The 21,489-nt window shown below is 45.9% G+C and overlaps 1 protein-coding gene across 1 annotated transcript in view; it reads left to right on the forward strand.

Moving 5' to 3' along the window:
• The first annotated feature begins 386 nt into the window (after window positions 1–386).
• AP1S3 (adaptor related protein complex 1 subunit sigma 3) overlaps window positions 387–21,489 on the forward strand; it is a 73,601-nt gene continuing 52,498 nt past the window's right edge. The window contains exon 1 of the mRNA XM_066281084.1: window positions 387–535. Within this exon, the coding sequence (XP_066137181.1) occupies window positions 533–535 (3 nt within the window). The 5' untranslated portion in view covers window positions 387–532. The remainder of the gene's footprint in view (window positions 536–21,489) is intronic.

Consider the following 21,489-nt stretch of genomic DNA (forward strand, 5'->3'; position numbering starts at 1 on the left):
AAGTAATCGACTCTAGCGCGGGCTAAAGCTCCCTCTGTTCGCGGTTTAGTACCAGGTAGCCTCTGCTACTTTCCTCAAGAGTACAGGGAAATCTCTTCGTCAGGTCTGATCAAGTGAATGGAAGACACTTTTTCGCGCGGCAGAACCAGGAAAGTAGCCCCGCTCTGGGCGCAGGGGTTTCCGGGGAGGACCCCACGGGCTTCTGCCCCCGGGGGGGGCAGAAGAGGCCAGGCAGCCGTGGAGCGCGCGCAGGTGACTCCGTACCTGCGGCCACCAGCGCAGCGCTGGGCGGGGCAAGCCGCCCCGGGGGGCGGGAGGAGGGATAACGGGAGGGGCGGGAGGGGCGGGAGGGGAGCCGGCGGGGAGGAGTCTGCAAACTTTCAGTTCGAGAGCATTGTGGGAAGCAGCCATGGTCTGAGGCGGATACCTCACCTGTCAGCTGTGCCGGCTCCTGCCCTCGGCTCTTGCCCGCCTGTGCGCCGCGCTCGCCACTCGGCACTCGCCAGGCTGGGGCGGCGGCGGCCTGTCCACCATGGTGAGTGCAGGCGATCGGGGCGGCGGCGCTGCCCCGGGAGGGCGCGCTCTCGGGAGGCACCTGCGGCGCAGGGCCGGGCAGGGCGCGCCGCTCCGTGGGGGCTGCGGGGTGCCCGGTCCCGTCGGAGTCTCCGGTGCCTCCGCGCCTGCGGCCCCGCCCCCGGGACGGTGCGGACGCGCCCGGGCACCGGAGACGCCAGCCCCGGACTCTCACGGTCATCAGGCGCCGCTTCTTCATTCATTCGACCAACGTTTGCTGAGCAGCGCTTAGCTGTGCCAGGCATCGTGCCCAGTGCCGGGGATCTCGTGGGGGATCGGGTGGAAACTTTGCTATTTGGGGTTCGTGTTCTAGGAGGGGGGTGTGGCTGGAGGGAGACGTGGAATACAGCGGTAACTTAAAGATAACCTCCCAGAGTCAGTGCTCTGATGTCTCCGATACCCCAGGATGGAGGGGTGGAGAGGCGAGCCTGCCGAGTGGGCACGCAGGAAAGGCCTCTTTGGGGAGATGGTGACTTCTGAGCTGCTGGGGGTCCTGGAGGAGCCCCGCGGGTGCTGGGAGCAGGAAGAGCCAAGGCCGGAGAGAGGAAACCCTTGCCTGCAGCAAGGAAGGCAGACGGGTCAGGTGAGGCAGGTCCTTATAAGCCAATTAAGGAGGTTGGTTTTTAGTCCAACTGAATGGGGGATCCTCGGGAGAGGTTTAGCAGGAAAATCGACCTTATCTCTTCTATACTTTTAAAAGATCTTTTTGGCGGTTGGTTGGTGGAGAGTAGACTGGTGTGTGTGTGTGTGTGTGTGTGTGTGTGTGTGTGTGTAAGGGTGTCATGTAGAAACGGGAGACCAGTTGCAGTGCTGCAGGTGACAGGTCCTAGTGGCTTGCACTCAGGTGGAAGCAAGAGCTTCAGGGGGACCTCGCTGTTGCCTTCCGCCCAGGTAGCGTTTTGAGAGTGCAGTGGCCTGAACTTCCCCTGCTGAACTCACTTCCCAAATCCGAGGAGGAACAAAAGTGACCTGCACGCCCCTGGTGCACTCTGCTCAAGTGGCCCACTGAAGGCGGTCAGGAGGACCAGGGGGATTCGGAAAGTTGATGGACAACAGCGGTGGAGCGCTGCGCCCCGCCCCTGGGCAGGAAGACTGCAGGGGCCAGTTCCTGGGAGAGGCTTGGCTGCCCAGACTAGAGGCGCCGTTGTTGGATGAGGGTTCCTTGTAAATACAGCATGATGCAAAAAGGAGGCTGTAAATAATGGAGCAGCTCTCTTACCTTGCTCAGGTTTCCCAAGGAGCAAGGTGACTGAGGGCGAGCAGCGCGGCCCGCTAGCATCATTTGCCTAATGGAGGGCAGAATGAGGCCCTGGAATTTCTGAGTAGCAAAAGGCTGCTTCCATTCTGAGGGCCGGGGCAGGTGCCGTGCTCTAGACAGCAGCTTCTATGCGGATTCAATTTTTCTCGCTGGTGTCAGAGGATCAGTTGATCAGAAATGTGCAAAGTTTCCCTGGCTTTCCGCCAGGTCTTGCTCAACATGAACTATTCATGTTCTGGAGCACTTGTTATAAGGCCAAGTGGGATGCACAACCCTTTACATTTATGATCGCAACCTTTGCAACAATCAGATGAGGATAGCGCTTATGCTCTTGGCCTTTTACCTGCGGCCCCGCCCCCAGGACGGTGGGTATTCTAGCAGTGTGTCCTTGGGTGACCCCTTGACCTCTTTCTGCCAGTAAATATCATGGAGATAATCTCTGTTCCAAACCCTCAAGTCAGGGGTTCACAAAGGGTGGTCTGGGTACCCTTAGGAGTCCCTAAGACGTTTCAGAGGGCCACAGGCCAAACTGTTTTTTATCATAACGCATGATGTTGTCTTCCTTTTTCCTGTCCATTCCCACATGACTGTACATGGATTTTCTTGAGGCTAGTACCACCTGGGGTAGTGCACCTGATTGAATGAACAGTACTGCTCTTCTAATTTTTTGTTGTGGCTGTTGCTTTGGAAAATATTGTTATTCAGCATAAATAAGTTGTTAGTGTGTAATAAGTTTTATATTTTTTTACATGAACTGATAAATTTCTAAAATGTTTCTCCATTGAAATGTGTAACATATGGCTACAACCTACGTCAACAAAAATTTTGGTGGCTGTTTTTAAGAGTGTGAAGGAGCCTGACCAGGTAGTAGGACTCATCCTGAGACACTGAAGACTCAGGTTTGAAACCCGAGGTTGCCGGCTTGAGCACGGAGTTGCCAGCTTGAGTGTGGGATTATAGACATGACCCCATGGTCATGGTCACTGGCTTGAGCAAATGATCACTGGTTTATCTGGAGCCCCCTCCACCCCCCCCCCCAGTTAAAGCACATATGAGAAAGTAATCAATGAACAACTAAGGTGCCGCAACTATGAGTTGATGCTTCTTATTTCTCTCCCTTCCTGTCTGTCTGTCTCTCTCTCATGCCAAAAAAAAAAAAAAAAAGAAGGAATCACAGACAGGTCTGTGTGCTAATTCAGACGAAAGTGTACAGAGAAGATTTACCTACTGTCAGTGCTCAGTGACTATAACACAGGGGTCGGGAACCTTTTTGGCTGAGAGAGCCATGAACGCCACATATTTTAAAATGTAATTCCGTGAGAACCATACAATATGTTTAACACTAAATACAAGTAAATGTGTGCATTTTATGTAAGACCAACACTTTTAAAGTACAATAAGTCTCTGAATTCTTTCTAATAATGTTGTTATGCTGTTGCTAACCAATGCTGAATAAAGTACTTCTTACCATTAATGCGACTTCTGGTGCTGCATGGTTTTGCTGATGGCTTTGTAGTCTGGTTGATACGTGGTGAGGTTAAGCTTCATGCAGGCGTTGAGCTTCCATCCATTAAATGTGATCGTAGGTTGGTCTTAACGTTCTTTAGATGTGAGAAAGACTGCTCACATGGATATGTACAGCCCAACATTGTCAGTACAGCAATACTCACACGCTGCAGTGTGTGGTATGTGATGGGAAGCGCGTTCCAAGTTTTGACAATCAGCTGGTCTGCAGGATGAAGTTTTTCATTTCTCTCCACTTGTGTTTGCTCGCCAACTCTGCTTGCTGTCGTGCGAGTCTTTCCAAATCTTCATTCAGTGACTTGAACTTATTCACCCACATGTCTGAGGCCTTCAGGTCAGCAGCTTGTAGCTCAAAATCTCTGACAGAGACACTGGGGATGTAACTCATGTCGGCACTGTCCACTGCACATTTGTGTGGATGGGTGATGAACTTAAAAAGACGAGTGTGCTCATGAAAGTCTCCAAAGTGTGCTTTGAATGACTGCAGGAGATTAGATGTGAAGCCTGCTAACTGCTGGAGATCAAGATGTTGAGCAGGGTCACTTGCTGTGCATGCATCTTTAAACTCTCCCAGTTTTTCAAAGTGTAGTAAACGACCTGTTTCAATGTTGGTGATGAAGAGTTCCAGCTTGTTTTCAAAAGCAAACACTGCTTGTTGAAGAGATAAGACAGTATTTCCAATGCCTTGAATTTTCACATTCAGCTGATTCAAATGTTCAGTCATGTCCATGAGATAGTAGAACTTCAGGAGCCACTCAGTGTTAGCTAACTCAGGATGCTCGATGTTTTTCATTTCAAGAGAAGTCCGGATTTCACTCTGACAAGCCGCAAAACCTTCCCTCTTGACAACCAATGCACATTGCTGTGCAGGAGCAGACCAGGATAATTATTCCCAACTTCATCCAGCAGTGTTTTAAACTGGAGATCATTTAAAACTCGGGCAATGCCTGACCTGTGGTGGCGCAGTGGATAAAGCATCGACCTGGAAATGCTGAGGTCGCCGGTTCGAAACCCTGGGCTTGCCTGGTCAAGGCACATATGGGAGTTGATGCTTCCAGCTCCTCCCTCCTTCTCTCTCTCTGTTTATCTCTCTCCCTCTCTCTCTCTCTCCTCTCTAAAAATGAATAAATAAAATTTAAAGAAAAAATGAAAAAAAAAAAAAATAAAACTTGGGCAACAATACAGTTGACGACCTGAGTGACCAGCAACATCACCTCACCAAGCTGCTCGCCACACATCTGAGCACAAAGCGCCTCCTGATGTAGAATGCAGTGAAAACATAGGATGGGTCTCTTTTCATGTTCACAAAGAAGCACTACGAATCCTCTGTTTTTCCCCACCATGCACGGAGCACCATCAGTACACACCAAAATAAGTTCATCCATCGGTAGATTTTTTTCTTTAGCGAACTCAGTGAAAGACTTGAATAAATCCTCCCCTCTTGTTGTCTCTTTCATAGGCAAAACAGCAAGACTTTCCTCACGTAGTGTGTCACCGACAGCATACCTTGCAATCACGCTGAACTGGGATAAATGGATTACCTCTGTTGATTCATCCAAAGCGAGAGAAAAGAATGGTGCTGCATTTATGTCCTTCACTTGTGTTGCCTCAATTTGATTTGCCATCATGATGGTACGATCGTGAACAGTTCTTGCCGACAGAGGCATGTCTTTTATTCGTTTGATTATCTTGTCTTTATCTGAAAAGTCATCATAAAGTTCATTGGCAACATCAAGCATGAATGTTTTGGCATACTCCCCCTCTGTGAATGACTTTCCATTTCTCACAATTGCTAAAGCACCAGCAAAGCTAGCCGAATTCCAGTCACCTTTTTGGGTCCAAACACGGAGTTGCTGCTGACTAGCTTGCACTCTGCACAGTAGCTCTTGACATGCTTTCTTACTGCTGAACCCTGCTGGATACTTTGATGCAAATGTAGTATGGCGTGTGTCAAAGTGCAGCTTTATATTTGACCGTTTCGTTGATGGAATTTTATCATTGCATATTAGACACACTGCAGAACCTGCTCTCTCCACAAAGGCGAATTCCTCTGTCCATTCCTGCTGAAAAGTACGATACTCCTCATCTTTTTTTCTTTTAACCATCTTCTTCATCAAAAGGGTTTTGCAATTAGTTAGCTGACTACTTGATTAAAAGGAGGGAAGTTTACTTCCTGACCTCACAACGACCCGTGAACTTTATGCATTATTCAATAAAAATTTGGTGTTGTCCGGAGGACAGCTGTGATTGGCTCCAGCCACCCTCAACCATGAACATGAGCGGTAGGAAATGAATGGATTGTAATACAAGAGAATGTTTTATATTTTTAACGTTATTATTTTTTTTATTAAAGATTTGTCTGTGAGCCAGATGCAGCCATCAAAAGAGCCACATCTGGCTTGCGAGCCATAGGTTCCCGACCCCTGCTCTAACATCTCATTTATTTTCACTGTCACATGGCAGGAAGAATAAGTGCTCCGCCGTTTCCCCGCAGCACTAGGTTTTTTGGCAAGGGCCACTTTGTAACTTCTTCTTCCTGCTCCGCTCCTGACTTTCGCCCAGTCTCACTCTAGGAAACTGGAAGGTGCTCACAGCATCCCCCCTGCTAGGTACACACAGGAAAGGGTTCTGGGCTCCCTTGCGCCAGAGACCCAGGTTTCGGGCACAGATTTCACACCTCATGCCTCTTGGGGCCGTGTTTGTATTTGGATCATACTGTGTGAATCAGCTTTGCACTTCTGTACCCTCCTTTGTTTTAGAAATCTCTGCCTTGGGAAACAATGCTAGGGTTATTGTGTTTCAGGAGCTCTGAGCCCTGGGTGCTGAGGTATCTTACTGGGAAGAATTTGCCACTGACTGAAATGTCATTGGAAGGATTAAAAAAAATTATTTCTATATTTTTGTTCTCCTATAAGAAGATAGCAGTAAGGCCGTTATAGGGTGAAGTTTAAAAGGCTTTGGGGACACTGTTAATCCAAATGCAAGCGGACTTTGCTTTATGCAGACCACACGCTTCTGAAAAGTTGAGGTGACTTTTAAAACCACGTTGTGAACAAAGTAGCGGAATGGCCCATGGAAAGAAACTCACATGGAGACCCCTTTTGAAATCTGAGTAATCATCTTCTAGTGTTGCAAATCCAATTCTCATAATGTACGTTATTTATCTAAACTGTGACTGACTGAGGCTGAAAATGTCACGGATTTTTTTCGTGTGATTTTAAATCTTGAGAGAGAGGCCGGACCCTGGAGCCATTTCTTCACCAGCTTTCACGTTAGTTTGAAGCAGCGTTAGCGCCATCACTCTCCTGAATCAGATAATCCCCCCCCCATGTTCACTGTAATCTCTTTAAAATACAAAGAAATAGGAAAGGTGAAAAGGAATGGGGGGGGGGAGTTTGACTGTGACCCCCCCCCTTCCCACCTGGCACATGAATTTTATTGTTTGAGGTTTAAGGGAATGGTAATCATTTGTAGTTGTTTGGGCGGTTGGAATTCCAGTCTGAGGGCGAAGTGGTCTGTTTCCATAATGAGCGTTTTTCTCCCTTTGCGGCCTGGTCTGGGCTGCTGGCCAGCAGATAGTGTGGGGGACAGGGGTTGGGAATACGGAGGGAAATGACCCTCTGTGGTGTTCATGTGTCCCAAGAGGGTTTGTCCACAGCAGGTCCTTCCCACAGGCCTCCCAACAACGCCTGGGAGACGTGTATTTGCCTCTTGCCAGGACTCTGACTCCTGAGTTCCCATTACTGGATTTTATGACCAATATGGACAATAGCTTACAATTTATATGCAGCCTTTTATTAACAGCAGCCGGAAGGAAATGGTCAGTAGGCTGCGTGTTTGCCACAGTGAATCAGTCGTCAATGCCTGCCCCTCTGGGTCCTGTGAGTTATTCCATTATGGACTGACATACTGGATAGAGTTACCCCCAGCTCTCTCATACAAATAAAGAAAATCCCCAAGATATGCATTTCTTGCCATCTCCTTGAGTCATTCCTTCATTTAAAAAATCATTACAGTGGCTGTACATTCTTATACTACAATAGTTTCAGGTGAACAACATAGTGATTCAACATTTATATACCTTACGACGTGATCAGCACCATACCATCTGTCCCCGTACAGAGGTATGGTATTATTGGCTCTATGCTGTCCATTACGTCCTCATGCTTATTTATTTTGTAACTAGAAGTGTGTACCTCTCCCTCCCCTTCAATTCTTTTTCACCATCTCCCCCACTCCCCTCCCCATTGGCAACCATCAGTTTGTTCTCTGTATCTATGAGTTTCAAACAGAGCAAAACAGAAACAAACTCCTTCCATTATTTTGTTATTACAGCCAGAGATTGTCCCAGAGATCTGGGACTTCCCTGGGGTTTCCTTCTTCCCTGGGGCCAGTCCTTGCCTCTCAGAATCTCCCTTTCTGGTACATCTTACTCTTCTCTGGTGAAATTCTTTGTTCCCCCTGAGGTATCCCAGCCATTTACCCAGGACAAACTCCCTGACCACCATCTGAAGCCCTCAGACCCTGGGATGTGAGGGGCTGCACACAGATATCGGCAGCAAATGCCCAAGTTCTCTCCACGGGGTCCCAAGCTGTCCCGCCTGCACCCTGACTAGAGAAGATACTGTGTGGCTGCTAACAGCTGACTAAAGTAAGAATTTATACTGCGGCTTGCTGAAGGTAGAAATATTCAAGGCTCTTATGAGGAAGGTGGGCTTCAAAAAAAAATCTTTGATACAGTCCCAAGTCTGAAAACCTTCCAACAGTTAGATGGAGTTCTGAGATTGCTCTCTGTCAAGAGCTTCTGAAAACTGCCCCAGGAGAAAAGAATACACGCTCAGGATTCTCTGGGTGCTCTGGGGCGGAGGCCTGGAGCACATTCAGTCAAGGATAAGGGCCCTCGGGGTTCCAGTTTGAATGCCCCTTCGGGATCTTGTCTAGCAGGACTTAGGGGCTGAGAGGAAATGATGGTCTGTGGTGAGGTTCAGCAGATGCTGAAATGCTCTAGAGGTCTTCCATCCGGACGGGTCAATAAAGAGGCGGAACTAAGGTCATGGTCTGCAAGCTAGGTGCTTATGCCCTTTTACACTCATGCTTGTAGAGGGGATGGACATTACTCATCCAGCTCATTTTAGATTAAAATATATATATATATATATATTTTTTTTAATGTGTGTGTGTGTGTGTGTGTGTGTATATATATATATTACATTGAAACACAAGTATATTTGAGTCCAAGATGTAAAATCCACATAAGCTTTAAAGACTAAAGCCTAAGAAATACCTTGTTTATTGCTAGCTGCCGTAGGTCAAATGAGACCACCTGCCTTTTCTGCCGTTTCAGTTATTTGGGTAGAGAGATTTAAGACAGTGTTCTAAGACAGGAAGGGGCCTGAAAAGTTTTTCTGTAAAGGGCCGGGTTGTCAACATTTTGGGCTCTGTGGTCTTTGTCACCATTAATGCAACTCTTGCACAGTAGAGAGAAGGAAGCCATGGACAAGACGCAGAAGCAAATGAGCGTGGACGTGTTTCAATATGACTTTATTTACCACAGCAGGTGGCATAGTATATTTACCACAACAGAACTGGCCTTGAGGCTGTAGCGTGTGAACCCAGGTTCTAAGGCAGCTGCCATGTATTCACTCACATGTAGATTTGACAAGTACATCGGACACCTGCCCTATTCCAGGCAGTGTTCCCGGCACGATGGGCTACGTAGTTTATAGCACCCAGCGCAAAAGGAAAAGGTAGGGTCTCTTGTTCCGAGTTTACTGAGGGTTTACAGGTGATATCAGCAGAGCCTGAGACCGAGCAGGGTGCCCTTTCTGATCCCAGGCTCTGGTGTCCGCCAAAGCCCGCCCTGCATCTGGGCCGAGTTTGTGCTGAATAAGGCAGAAGCTTCCTACTCTCCTTGGAACCCCCATTCTTGGTGGGAAGTTCTGTAAACTTTCTAAGTAGTTTGTGTCAAGCGCACAGAAAAGGATTGTGCCATACAGCTTTGCTCAGTCCTCACCTCATTTTCGCTTGATGGAAATCGCAGGTGTTTCTGAAGCAGGCAGCGTGGGGACCTGGTAGAGGCATGTGGAACAGGGAACACCGCTGGCCTCGGGGCTGACTCAGGCCCTGACACCCAGCCCTTGTTGACCGGAGGAGGTGAGGCCGGTCCTGCAGCTGGCTCAGCCTTTGCACGGTCACATCCTGCACCTTTTCAGACTGAACGCAGCGTTCAGGAGCATCTCCCACATTTACTCTCAGCTCCATGCATCCGCTGCAGGCAAGCCTTTCTTTCTTTCTTTTTTTTTTTTTTGTATTTTTCTGAAGTGAGAAATGGGGGTGGGGGTTGGGGGTGGGGAAGGCAGACAGACAGAATCCTGCATGCACCCGACCAGGATCCACCCGGCATGCCCACCAGGGGGTGATGCTCTGCCCATCTGGGGCATTGCTCCGCTGCAACCGGAGCCAGTCTAGCACCTGAGGTGGAGGCCATGGAGCCATCCTCAGTGTCTGGGCCAACTTTGCTCCCATGGAGCCTTGGCTGCGGGAAGGGAAGAGAGAGATGGAGAGAAAGGAGAGGAAAGGAGAGGGGGAAGTAGATGGGGGCTTCTCCTGTGTGCTCTGGCTGGAATCAAACCCAGGACTTCCACGCACTGGGCCGACGCTCTACCACTGAGCCAACTGGCCAGGGCCCAGGCAAGCCTTTCTTGATGTCCCCATGGAGCCCTGGGCCTGGAACACTGGCTTCCCCAGCCCTCTAGGCCTGGCCAGTTCATTCAGGTGTGGTGTAACTTGTCGGGTTAGGTCCTGCACGTTCTTCTTTAGAGACCTTTCTGTCCTGTGACACACCCTGTTCACATCTAAATGCAGGCATGAGATCGGTGTGTGAGGTGGCGGGGTGGGGAGGTGGACATTCCAGGCCCTGTGTAAGCCCTGTGACTCTGGACACATGTCTCATCCCTGTCCTAATAGGGCCCACCTGCTCAAGTTACCTGAGAACTAAACGGGAGAATCCAGTCTGAGCCTTTTGTTGGGGTCTGGCACCTGGAATTCATTTCATGCATGTTAGCTAGGCTATTTTAAGAAAAATAGGAAAAAGTGAGTGAAACACTTTTTCATAATGGTTCATAAGGTTTACTTTTTTACCCCTGAGGAATGTATTGGAACAGATGAAAATAAAGAAACAAAATGTCAAAAACTGCAAATATTGAGGAGATAGAAGAAGGTAAGGCTTATCCTAACATCACAGTTTTTCAAAATGGGATTCAAAACTCCACATATATACAGGGCAGTTTTCTTTCATATTTTTCTTTTTTCTTTCTTTCTTTCTTTCTTTCTTTCTTTCTTTCTTTCTTTCTTTCTTTCTTTCTTTTTTCTTTCTCTCTCTCTCTCTCTCTTTTCTTCCTTCTCTTCTTTCCTTTCCTTTCCCTTCCCTCCCTCCCTCCCTTTCTCCTTCCCTATCTTCCTTCCTTCCTTCCTTCCTTCCTTCCTTCCTTCCTTCCTTCCTTCCTTCCTTCCTTTTCTTTCTTTCTTTCTTTCTTTCTTTCTTTCTTTCTTTCTTTCTTTCTTTCTTTCTTTCTTTCTTTCAAGTGAGAGGCAGGGCAGCAGAGACAGACTCCTACATGTACCTGATCAGGATCCACCCAGCAAGCCCCCTGCTGGGCAATGCTCTGCTCATCTGGGGCTGCTGCTTTGTTGCTTGGCAACCTAGCTACTTTTAGCACCTGAGAGGAGGCCATGGAGCCATCCTTAGCACCTGAGGCCAACTTGCTTAAACTGTTTGAAACATGGCTGTGGGAAGGGAAAAAAGTGAGAAAGGAGAGAGAGAGAGAGAGAGAGAGAGAGAGAGAGAGAGAAGGGGGAGGAGTGAAGAAGCAGATGGTCACTTCTCCTATGTGCCCTGACCGGGAACCTAACCTGGGACTTCCACATGCCGGCTGATGCTCTACCATTGAGCCAACCAGCCAGGGCCTTCTTTCATTTCTTAAACAAGCATTTGTTTTCAGTTTCTTTTCTAAGAAGTCAAGTCCTCAATTCTGAGTGTGCTGCATATGCGTCCTATCTTTCAAATTCCATTTGGCCTCTTGGTTTGAATATGAGAAGAATTCAGATTATCTAGTCTATATCAGCAGTCTTTGTGAGGCATGACTATATAAGAAGGCAGGCCAGCTTGAACCTGAACTTTGAAAGAGTATGATGGAGATGCCATCTTCCACTGCTTAACAAATTTTGTTCCTAACTGTAGGTTTTGTTATCAAGGTTTAAAGTCCCAAGGGACTAATTTTTAATGAGTGCTGAGTAGGCTTCAGTAGGAGGAAAGTGAAAGTTCTTAAGAAACATGTAAGCGGTCATTGCCACGCAGGATGCTGAGTTTGCATACTTAAGCACATTTAGCATATTGAAGCATGCATAGCCTCTTTTTTTTTTTTTTTTGTATTTTTTCTGAAGCTGGAAACGGGGAGAGACAGTCAGACAGACTCCCGCATGCGCCCGACCGGGATCCACCCGGCACGCCCACCAGGGGTGACGCTCTGCCCACCAGGGGGCGATGCTCTGCCCCTCCAGGGAGTCGCTCTGCCGTGACCAGAGCCACTCTAGTGCCTGGGGCAGAGGACAAGGAACCATCCCCAGCGCCCGGGCCATCTTTGCTCCAATGGAGCCTCGGCTGCGGGAGGGGAAGAGAGAGACAGAGAGGAAGGAGGGGGTGGGGGTAGAGAAGCAAATGGGCGCTTCTCCTATGTGCCCTGGCCGGGAATCGAACCCGGGTCCCCCACATGCCAGGCTGACGCTCTACCGCTGAGCCAACCAGCCAGGGCCTGCATAGCCTCTTAAATGAAGTTGTTCCTGGTCACAAACATACACACACAAAATCACATTAAGGTCAAATAAGCATCACTGTGAAATAAGAATAGGGTCCCAAGTTACTCATGTCTCAAAATCATATTGAAAATTGCCTGGAAGTTTTGCCCCGGTTATTTCCGGTACCTTCATTCTCCTTTAAAGATCTGAGACAGAACCAAAGGCCAGTCTGCCTCTCAAAAGACTCCAGGAAAAAAAAAAAAGTCTAATTAGAGGCGTATTTACTATAAGCCAACATGAACTAACTAAGAGGTATTGTTGATATAATCTAAGTTGATTACTCTGACCGGAGGAAATGATAAATGGAGAAACAGTCCATGAATCACTTTGCAGGTTTGGTTTCTCTCTCCACTTGTTCACCCTTGTGTTCTTAGCTGGGGAGGTTATTAGAAAAGAGAAACCCACAGGTATGAGGTCTGTTTCCTGATTACGAGAAACTGTGCTGTTGGGAAGACATTTCTCACAGGCTAGCCCAGTGTGGGGGGCGGGTGATGAAGCTCTGAAGCTGTGGTTTGGATTAGAGAATGACAGCAGGGACTCCGTGGGGGAGGGCACGGGAGGGGTTCTGGAGGGACAGTCGTGGGCTGAGCCCGGAAGGGTGGGCCACCCTGCCTTCAGCTTTGCAGAAAAGAGTGCGGGTATGTGTGTCTGGCTGTGAGTGTGTGTGCGGGACGGGGTCAGTATGTAGACTGTAGAGAAAGGTGACTGGAAGGACACAGATGTCCCGGAGGAGAACCTGGGGAGTCGAACAGGAGGAGCAGGTCTCCCGACTCCCTCTCCACCCCTCTTGCCTTCTCTACCTCTGCCTTGCAGTCAATCCCAATGAGCCATGACTTCACCGGAATATTTGGGCAGTGACGTGTCTCACAAGTGGACTTTGCAGATCACTAAAAAGGACAAACAAACAAACAAACAAAAATTTTAGAGTTAAAAAATAAATATTAATACCCTCTTTAAGCATTTGGGGAAACAGGTCAAAGTAATTGGAAGCTTGTCCGGAGTGGGGAGGAACCTCACTCCGCTCCACTGTGTGGTTTGGAGTTGGTTTGTCTCGTTAGCAGCTGAGATACTACGTTACTGAAGTTGTGGGTGTGCTTAGGGGTGTGTGTGTGTTTTGTCTTTGAGTGGGTTAGTGCCCCTGGGCATTTTCTAAAAAAATCATCTGCTGTTATATTCCTCCACTCCCCTGCATGTTTGCTCTGAGCATCCTTCTTCCAACACTTTGTTTTGAGTGGTGAAGCTTATTTGAATCGCAGCCTAAGACAAGCATTGCTGGAAAGGCAGAAGAGTGTGATGCTTGGATGGATTGCAGGACTGGAAGGTGAGGGGATTCCTGTCTCACTGTGCCCACAGCCACGACCTTCACCAGGTCACCTAATGTCCCAGAGATGTCCTCAACTGTCACCCAGGAAGAGCTTGGGCCTGAGATATAATCTTTAAAAATCCTTTCTGGCTCTCACACTCTGTTATCAGCAACAAGAAAATCATATCCTCTCCAATCCAAACATCCAAGAGTATCAGGGCGAGAAGCAGGGTTGGCCTGGGGCGACGCGTGGTAAATCCATGTGTCCTTGTGCTGCCCTTGATCAGGAGCTGGGCTGGTGCTAAGTGCGGCTGGCAGGTGCGGTTCTCATGTCCGCAGCTGCGTGAAGGGTCAACGGCCACATGTAACTGTTGGGAGCATCCCGTTGCTCACCCATCTGTGTGTGTGTGTGTGTGTGTGTGTGTGTGCGCGCGCGCGCTGACTTGATTAAGTGAAGTTTTGGCTTCAGTGAGGTCTATGTAGGCACTGACTTGATTAAGTGAAGTTTTGGCTTCAGTGAGGTCAAATGTAGAAGCAGCACAGTTAGAGTTTTGCTTCAGGTTCACTTTTTCTAAATACCCACTGTGTTCCGCGCCTGGAACTGGAGGCTGTTAAGAGACATAAAGGAAACAGAAGTGATTATGCTTCTGGTCCCGTCCCACAGGGAGGGGAAACGTATAAATAGAGCTGCTGGTATGCCACCCTCCACTGTGGGCTCCTTTCACAAAGGGTGAAAACGAGGATGTGGTCAGGAAGGGTTCAGGTACATGGTGAGGGGTTGAGTTTTGAGAGAAGTTCTGAGAGGATGTGATAGGCTTGGTCTGGTGAGGAGCACATGTCACAACATGTCACATGGAGGGGAAAGAGCTGGTGGGATGGGTCCTCGCAGGACATGTGAAGGGTTTGCAAGAGAGTTAGCGTGGCTGTATGTGGGAACAAGACTGGGAAACTCCCTCTCTCTCTTTCTCTCTCTCTCTCTCTCTCTCTCTCTCTCTCTCTCACACACACACACACACACACACACACACACTCCCCAGAAATTCAGTTCCCGAGAAAATGTGGAGTCAGCTGATGGAGAATGCTGAGTGACAGAGGAGACTGCCTTCCTGCCATTTGTCAGGAGGACAGCCCAGGGAGGGCTGGTATTTTTGTTATCTGTCCAGGATCGCAATTTCATAGATACGAAATATTATATAAGCCCCGTGACAGGCCTGCTGGGACAAACACCTACACTGGGTCTCTGTGTGTTGTTTTCTTTTCAGATAATAGGACTAAAATGCATGTGTAGATGTGATTGACTTGAAGCTTCAAAGTGAAATTTAAAATTATATGCTAATTGTCTTTTATATCAGATAAGTTGAATAGCCACACCCATATCTCAGAAAAAACTTGAACCTATCTTTGTCTGTGGTCATTTTATTTTTTTACTCCCTTATTATTGAGATGAGCCTGCTGATCATGAGCTTGGATACTGGGACATCAAATTGCTATAAAGTTTTATTACTTTTTTTGAGATGTAATTGATATATTAGTTCCACGTATACAACATAATGATTCAATATACGTACATATTGTGAAATAAGCACCACAATAAGTCTAGTTAACATTCATGCTCATTTTCTAGGAAAACTCAGGCAACAGATATTTTATTTGTTAAGCACTTTAATGTCATTGCCTATTAAAGTTCAAACCTACTTAAGAATTAAACCTACTAAGAATAAAAAATGGTAAAACATAAGGGACTGAATGTAAAAACTTCAAGTAAATGCTTTACTTGTGTAAAGCATTAGAGAAAAAAAGTGCGAATCCTGTCTCAATTGCAAGGTAAGTAATTTTCAATCTGAAAAAAACCTTTTTTTGGCCCTGGCCGGTTGGCTTAGTGGTAGAGCGTCGGCCTGGCGTGCAGAAGTCCTGGGTTTGATTCCCAGCCAGGGCACACAGGAGAAGTGCCCATCTGCTTCTCCACCCCTCCCCCTCTCCTTCCTCTCTGTCTCTCTCTTCCCCTCCCGTAGCCGAGGCTCCATTGGAGCAAAGATGGCCTGGGCGCTGGGGATGGCTCCTTGGCCTCTGCCCCAGGCGCTAGAGTGGCTCTGGTCCCAGAGGGGCAGAGCATGGCCCCCTGGTGGGCAGAGCGTCGCCCCCTGGTGGGCGTGCCCGGTGGATCCTGGTCGGGCGCATGCGGGAGTCTGTCTGTCTCTCCCCGTTTCTAGCTTCAGAAAAATACAAAAAACAAACAAACAACCTTTTTTAATAAGTGACTTCCTTTGAAATCATGGGCTTGTCTGATTAACTGATGTTTATTCATATTTATTAGTAAACTTGATATCAAAAGTGCTTCAAATCATAATAGAGAGTAATTTCTGGAGCAACACGCGTAGCAAGCATTGTGCTGATGAAATTGGCGGTGGTGCAATCTCTGCTCCTCGTACATCAGTAGCAGGGCCGAGACATGGGTGTTTTACAGACCACACTGAATCTCTCCAGCAAGAGTTACTTTAAGACTTAAAAAAAAAACCCAGATTTTAAACCCCATTATCCTGTTAGAACCGGTGAATAGAATTGTATTTTATCAGTAAGGTTCAAAGAACAGAACATTTAAGACAACTAACTTCGCATAATCATTATATTTTTAGCAAGTTTTTATAGCATGAATGCTTCTATATATACTTTATATATATATATATACTTTTAATTTACAATTATATTCTGTACTATAGTCTTGACTATGGAAGTAAAAAATTTTGGACCTTTTGTGCAAAGCTGACTCCCTCCCCCCCCAAAAAAAAAGGACACAATTTTTTTTTTCAGGGAGATATCATTATTATGGTCATTTCATAGTTGCAGAAACTCTGCTTCAAAAAGTTGAGTATTACTTGGGATAACAAAGCAGCTAAGCATGAAAACTGAGCTTAGAATCCAGACAGTCACTCAAAACTCTGCTCTCTAAACCCAATACTAGGCTGCAAGGTCCTAGAACTTCCTTCTTTTTTTCTTTTTTAATTAAATTTTATTTATTATTTTTTTAATGGGGTGACATCAGTAAATCAGGATACATATATTCAAAGATAACATAGGACACAATTGTGTGTGTGTGTGTGTGTGTGTGTGTGTTAACAATGAAATAAGATAATTACAAATAGAGTAGGGCTTCCTTTTTTTTTTTTTTACAAAGTATCTTTTTTCCTACCTAGTTTTGTTGAGAAATAATTGACTGACATCTTGAGGTGGTTTTTCTTTTTTCTTTTTGTAGGGTCCTTGAAAGACATATAATTAAATACCAGTGTTATTGCCTACTACCATAAGTGTTTATGGGTACCAGTGACTATTGTTTACTCTGTAACTACACATTGCTAAAATGAGGTTAGATTTCTGAATTTTAAAATAACTATTTCAAGTGTTAGGCAAGGAAAAGTGAGAAAATAAGTGTGCTTTTTTTTTTTTTTACATTGCCTGTTTTTCTACTTGATGATGTAAAGAATGGTTATTTCTAGCAAAAGTGACCCCAAAATATCTTGTTCATCCTCCCTTTAAACAATTCATATTACTTGGCCAATCTAATGAAAGAAGAAACAAATGTTCAAAATTGAAGTTGTTAAATCCATCTTCAGCTCTGCATGTGGCTATTTTAAGAACAGAAAAATTAAAGGAGTCATATAATGAGACCTGTAGGAAAGCCAGGTTCACTATCATTTAATTAGCCCTGAAATTATTTCAACAACAATTTGAATAGTATTCAATTATTTCCTTATGATTGAAGCTTAAATCCGTGACAGCTAAATAATGTCATCTTTAAAGTAGCCCATGGTTCTTGCAGTTTTCTGGGATAGAAACGCCTTTGGGAATCTGTTGAATTTTCTGAAACTTCCAAAATTTTGCATATACTTCCCAGAAGTCTACTGACACCCCTCTTCCCTTCCAGATTGTCCTTAGACCTTGGGCATTTCTTATAAAGACTTAGATTCCTACCTGAATTCAATACGTAGTCTTGCCAGCTTGACGCTTGATGACATTGGGGAAGTCTTTTAAATGCTAACAATGTATTTTTTTTTTGTCTTTAGAATTGAAACTTTGCCTAGGTATGTGGATTAAACAATATAATGCACATAAGTGTGCTCAGTATTGTGCCTGCCAGGCAGTGGGTCATTTTTATTGATAAATATAACTGTCATGTGGAATATCATGTTCAGATTAGTTGAAGAGCAGATTTAAGACTTCCTGAGGAACATCTCCCTGAGAAGTTAGATGATGATCAGAAGATTTCTTGGGAGAGTGTGGGATCGGAGTAGCGAGAGTTAGTGGGCCAATGATGATGCCTTTCGTGTCCACGAACTCATCGCTGTTGGATCCACCTTCACCCCAGGTAAACAAATTAAGAGCAGATACTCATAGAAGCCAGACAAGACACCTTTTCCTGTACAAATGTGTTCACAGATTCTTCCGAACTGTCTTCTCTTTCAAGGATGCTAAGCAACCACTTTTGTTGATAACAGTTTTCTTCAGAAAGGCTGCTGCAGAGTAGATGCCAGAGCCATTTCCTGGTTGTCTTTGCAGCCCTATCGTACTGTGATCACTCCATGGTCATGTTGATTGGACCATGTCTTCTTCAGAGGGCTAATATCTCTGCCTATGGGCTATTTTTATTTATTTATTTATTTATTTATTTATTTATTTATTTTTAGAGAGAGAGAGAATGAGAGAGAGATAGAGAGAGAGAGAGGGAGAATCAGGAAGCAGCAACTCCCATATGTGCTTTTCACCGGGCAAGCCCAGGGTTTCGAACCAGCAACCTCAGCATTACAGGTCGATGCTTTATCCACTGTGCCACCACAGGTCAGGCATGGGCTATTTTTAATCGCCAAGTTGTGAGGATTACCTGTAGTCTTTTGTGAACAGTCTGCACTGTTGTGGCTCTATGTGTCTATTTAACACACATTCAAAAGGTTCATGAAGTGTAACCAGCAGTCCTGTCTATACTGTATGTGTGTGAAGACTGTCTCTGATTGGTGGGAGGGTTGATGCATGGCTGGTAGGAAGACATCAGGCTTCAGGGTCAGACAGGTCTGTGTTGGGGTCCCTCTAGCCTTGAGCTCAGTCACTGGCATGGGTGTTTTGGGACATCTCCCCGGCCTCATACAAACATTCACTCTCTGTTTCTTGCTGGTGGTTATGATTGTGATGCCTGTGGCTACTCACATTTCCTGCTTCTCTTGGCAACATTGTGTGTTCATAGCCTGGAACAGTGGGCCATCTGATCTCTTGATTTGCTTTTGACAAACGACCAGTTGAAGTAGTTTTTTTTTTCAAATGCATAAGGGTGGAAGGAATAATCAGCACACTATCTGTCATAGCTGTTTATCATTGAATATATTATATTACATTCCTAGTTTAACCAACGAAGCTATCTGATGTCAGAATTCATTCTGGTGGTATTGTGTTCTATGGAATGCGGAGCAGTGTATACATACGAATGATTTATGTGCTTGGCTTATACTGTGGAATTTTTATTTTAAACTAGATTTCTTAGGAAGCTAAGACTCATTGCCTTAGTTTTTCTTATAAGGTTCACATGTTAGATTGGTTTCAGACATTATGCATGTTTTACGTTGATTACTACCATAGCCCATAGGAATCTGAGGTTGGTTTATAAACTTAGGGAAAATGATTATTATCTGAGAGTTGGGTCAAACCCTAATGAATCATTCCTTGGGTCTGCCTAGAATTAATTAACTCAGTCTCTCTGCTTTCCTTGGCTTGCATCCAAAATCAACCCTGGATGGTTCCTCTCAGAGTTAATGCTTTCATACTCTTCCTCCCAAAGAAAATGTGTCACAAACACTGAGCCTGTAACTGAAATTTACCAAACAAGGAGAACCAGCGATAGTTCTTAGTTTTATAGTAAAAGATACTCAAAGGTTTTCCAGTGAGGTTCATAGAACATTGATGTTTATTTTCAAAATCAATGGTTTTACTAACTCTATCAACCAACCCTAAAACTAAAGTCAGAAACTAAATCACAGTCATTTAAAGTGAAAATAGGCTTTCTGTCATTGTCAGCCTCAGATCTCCTGCGCAGCGTTAGAATACTTGTGTTTTCTAGTTTAATGGACGAACTTCATTTTGATTGAAGTACAACCATGAGTTTCTATGCACAAAACATATAAATAGTGGATGTTCACGTGACCAGTGAGAATTTAGTGTGTGAGGTTTGTTGGGGTCTTTGGAAACCTGGTTCCGGTCACACACCCCTAATTATTTTGTACGGGGGGTGGGGAGGGATAGTTTAAATGTTACCTTTCAAACATACTTGGTTCCAGAATTAGGAGATGTCTGAGAAGCAGGAAGGCCAGCTCTTTGTCACTTCTGCCTCTTTATTAAACTCAGTACTGATGGGCCTGTCCCTGCTCCGAGGCTGCAGGCTGTGAACTGGGGACAGCAGAACAGATAATGAAAGGCAGGGAATGGCCACTTCCCTGACTGAAGCAGAGAACGAAGCGCGGAGTGTGGGGTGCCCGACGATGCCAGCCGTGCCCAGGGTGGCCTCTTCCCCGTGACTTTTCTCTAAGGGTTCAGCGCAGTCTTCCTCTCAGTGAGAGTCGCGGGGGGTCAGGGCCTCTGGTGCAGAGGGGGCAGGAGACCCAGGCCACCTCCATATTCTGAAGCCACTGGCACGTGAGAACATGTGGTGCCCAAGCAGAGCTGTGCATGCGTGGCCGCACCTTTGCACGCCGTGTACTGAGCAAGCCCAGTGCATGTAGCTTGCATACAAAACTGCCCACTTTCATTTTGCCTTTTGCAAAATGTGTCAAGGATTTCTAAAAATATATCAATGCACAGTGTATGTCTGCTGGGAGCTTGGATTGTTAATGGGGCACGGATTTCTAGCTGGATAAAGACCGCCTCTGGCTTTCAGCCTTGCTGGGGTTGCTCTGTGAACCTGAATCATGCAGTCCTGAATCTGAGATCCTTTGTGAGTGGGAAGCCTGCTTCTCCCTTTACTCAATGGGGCTGCCTGTCCATCGAGGACAACTTGTCCGTCCCACACATCGGCACTCATCGTGTCCGTATCTGAGAAAATGGCTTACAGGAGGAATGCAGGGGCTGTGTCAGAGTGGGTTAGCTGGGCTTTGACCTCCCGACAGAGCCACTGTTGGTAAAAATATTCAGGGTTGGGGATCTTCTGCCAACCTACTGGGCTTCTAAGTCCATTTCTACCACTTTCTGCTGTGTGGCCTTGGGCAAGATACTTAGCCTCTCTGACCCTCAGTTATCTTCACTTAAAAGATGGAGAATAAATGTTCTTCATCTCATGTATTTGTTGTAGGAATTAAATAATAAGAAGTATTTATTCCAAATAATATACAATCATAACAAATTATTATTGTTGTTCTAGCTATTCTTTTCCCCACAATCTTAATCTGTTTGCTCTTGTTCTTGGGCTCATACAGGCCTGTGAGTATAAACACATGAAGGAGCTCAGTCTTTGGCTTAAATTCCAAAGGATAGGCTTCGGAAGCCACAGGAAGGCTGCTCACTGATGTTCTGTAATAGGTACTCTGGGGTCAACCTGCCCACCTGCTGCACTATTAAAATAAACGTGAATTTGTTTCATTGTTTCTATTGATAGTTCTGAGTCCAGTTTCCTCATTTTTGTGACTTTCCTGCACATTGCCTCCAGTGTCTACAATTGTATATCGATGGAAGTGTGAAAAATGAAGCCAAAAACAAGTCAATGAAAAAATGGACAAAGGATTTGTATAGACTTTTCTCCCAGGAAGATATTCAAATGGCCAACTGCACATGAAAAGATGTTCAACATCACAATTCGTAAGAGAAGTGCAAATGAACACCACAGTAAGATAGCATTTTATATCCATTAAAATGGCTACTCTTTAAAAAAAACAAACCCCAAAATGAAAACAGCCCTGGCTGGCTAGCTCTGTTGGTTAGAATATCGTCCTGAAGTGCAGAAGTTGCTGGT

This window comes from Saccopteryx bilineata, chromosome 5, assembly GCF_036850765.1.
Source record: "Saccopteryx bilineata isolate mSacBil1 chromosome 5, mSacBil1_pri_phased_curated, whole genome shotgun sequence".
In the NCBI taxonomy this organism is placed as follows: domain Eukaryota; kingdom Metazoa; phylum Chordata; class Mammalia; order Chiroptera; family Emballonuridae; genus Saccopteryx; species Saccopteryx bilineata.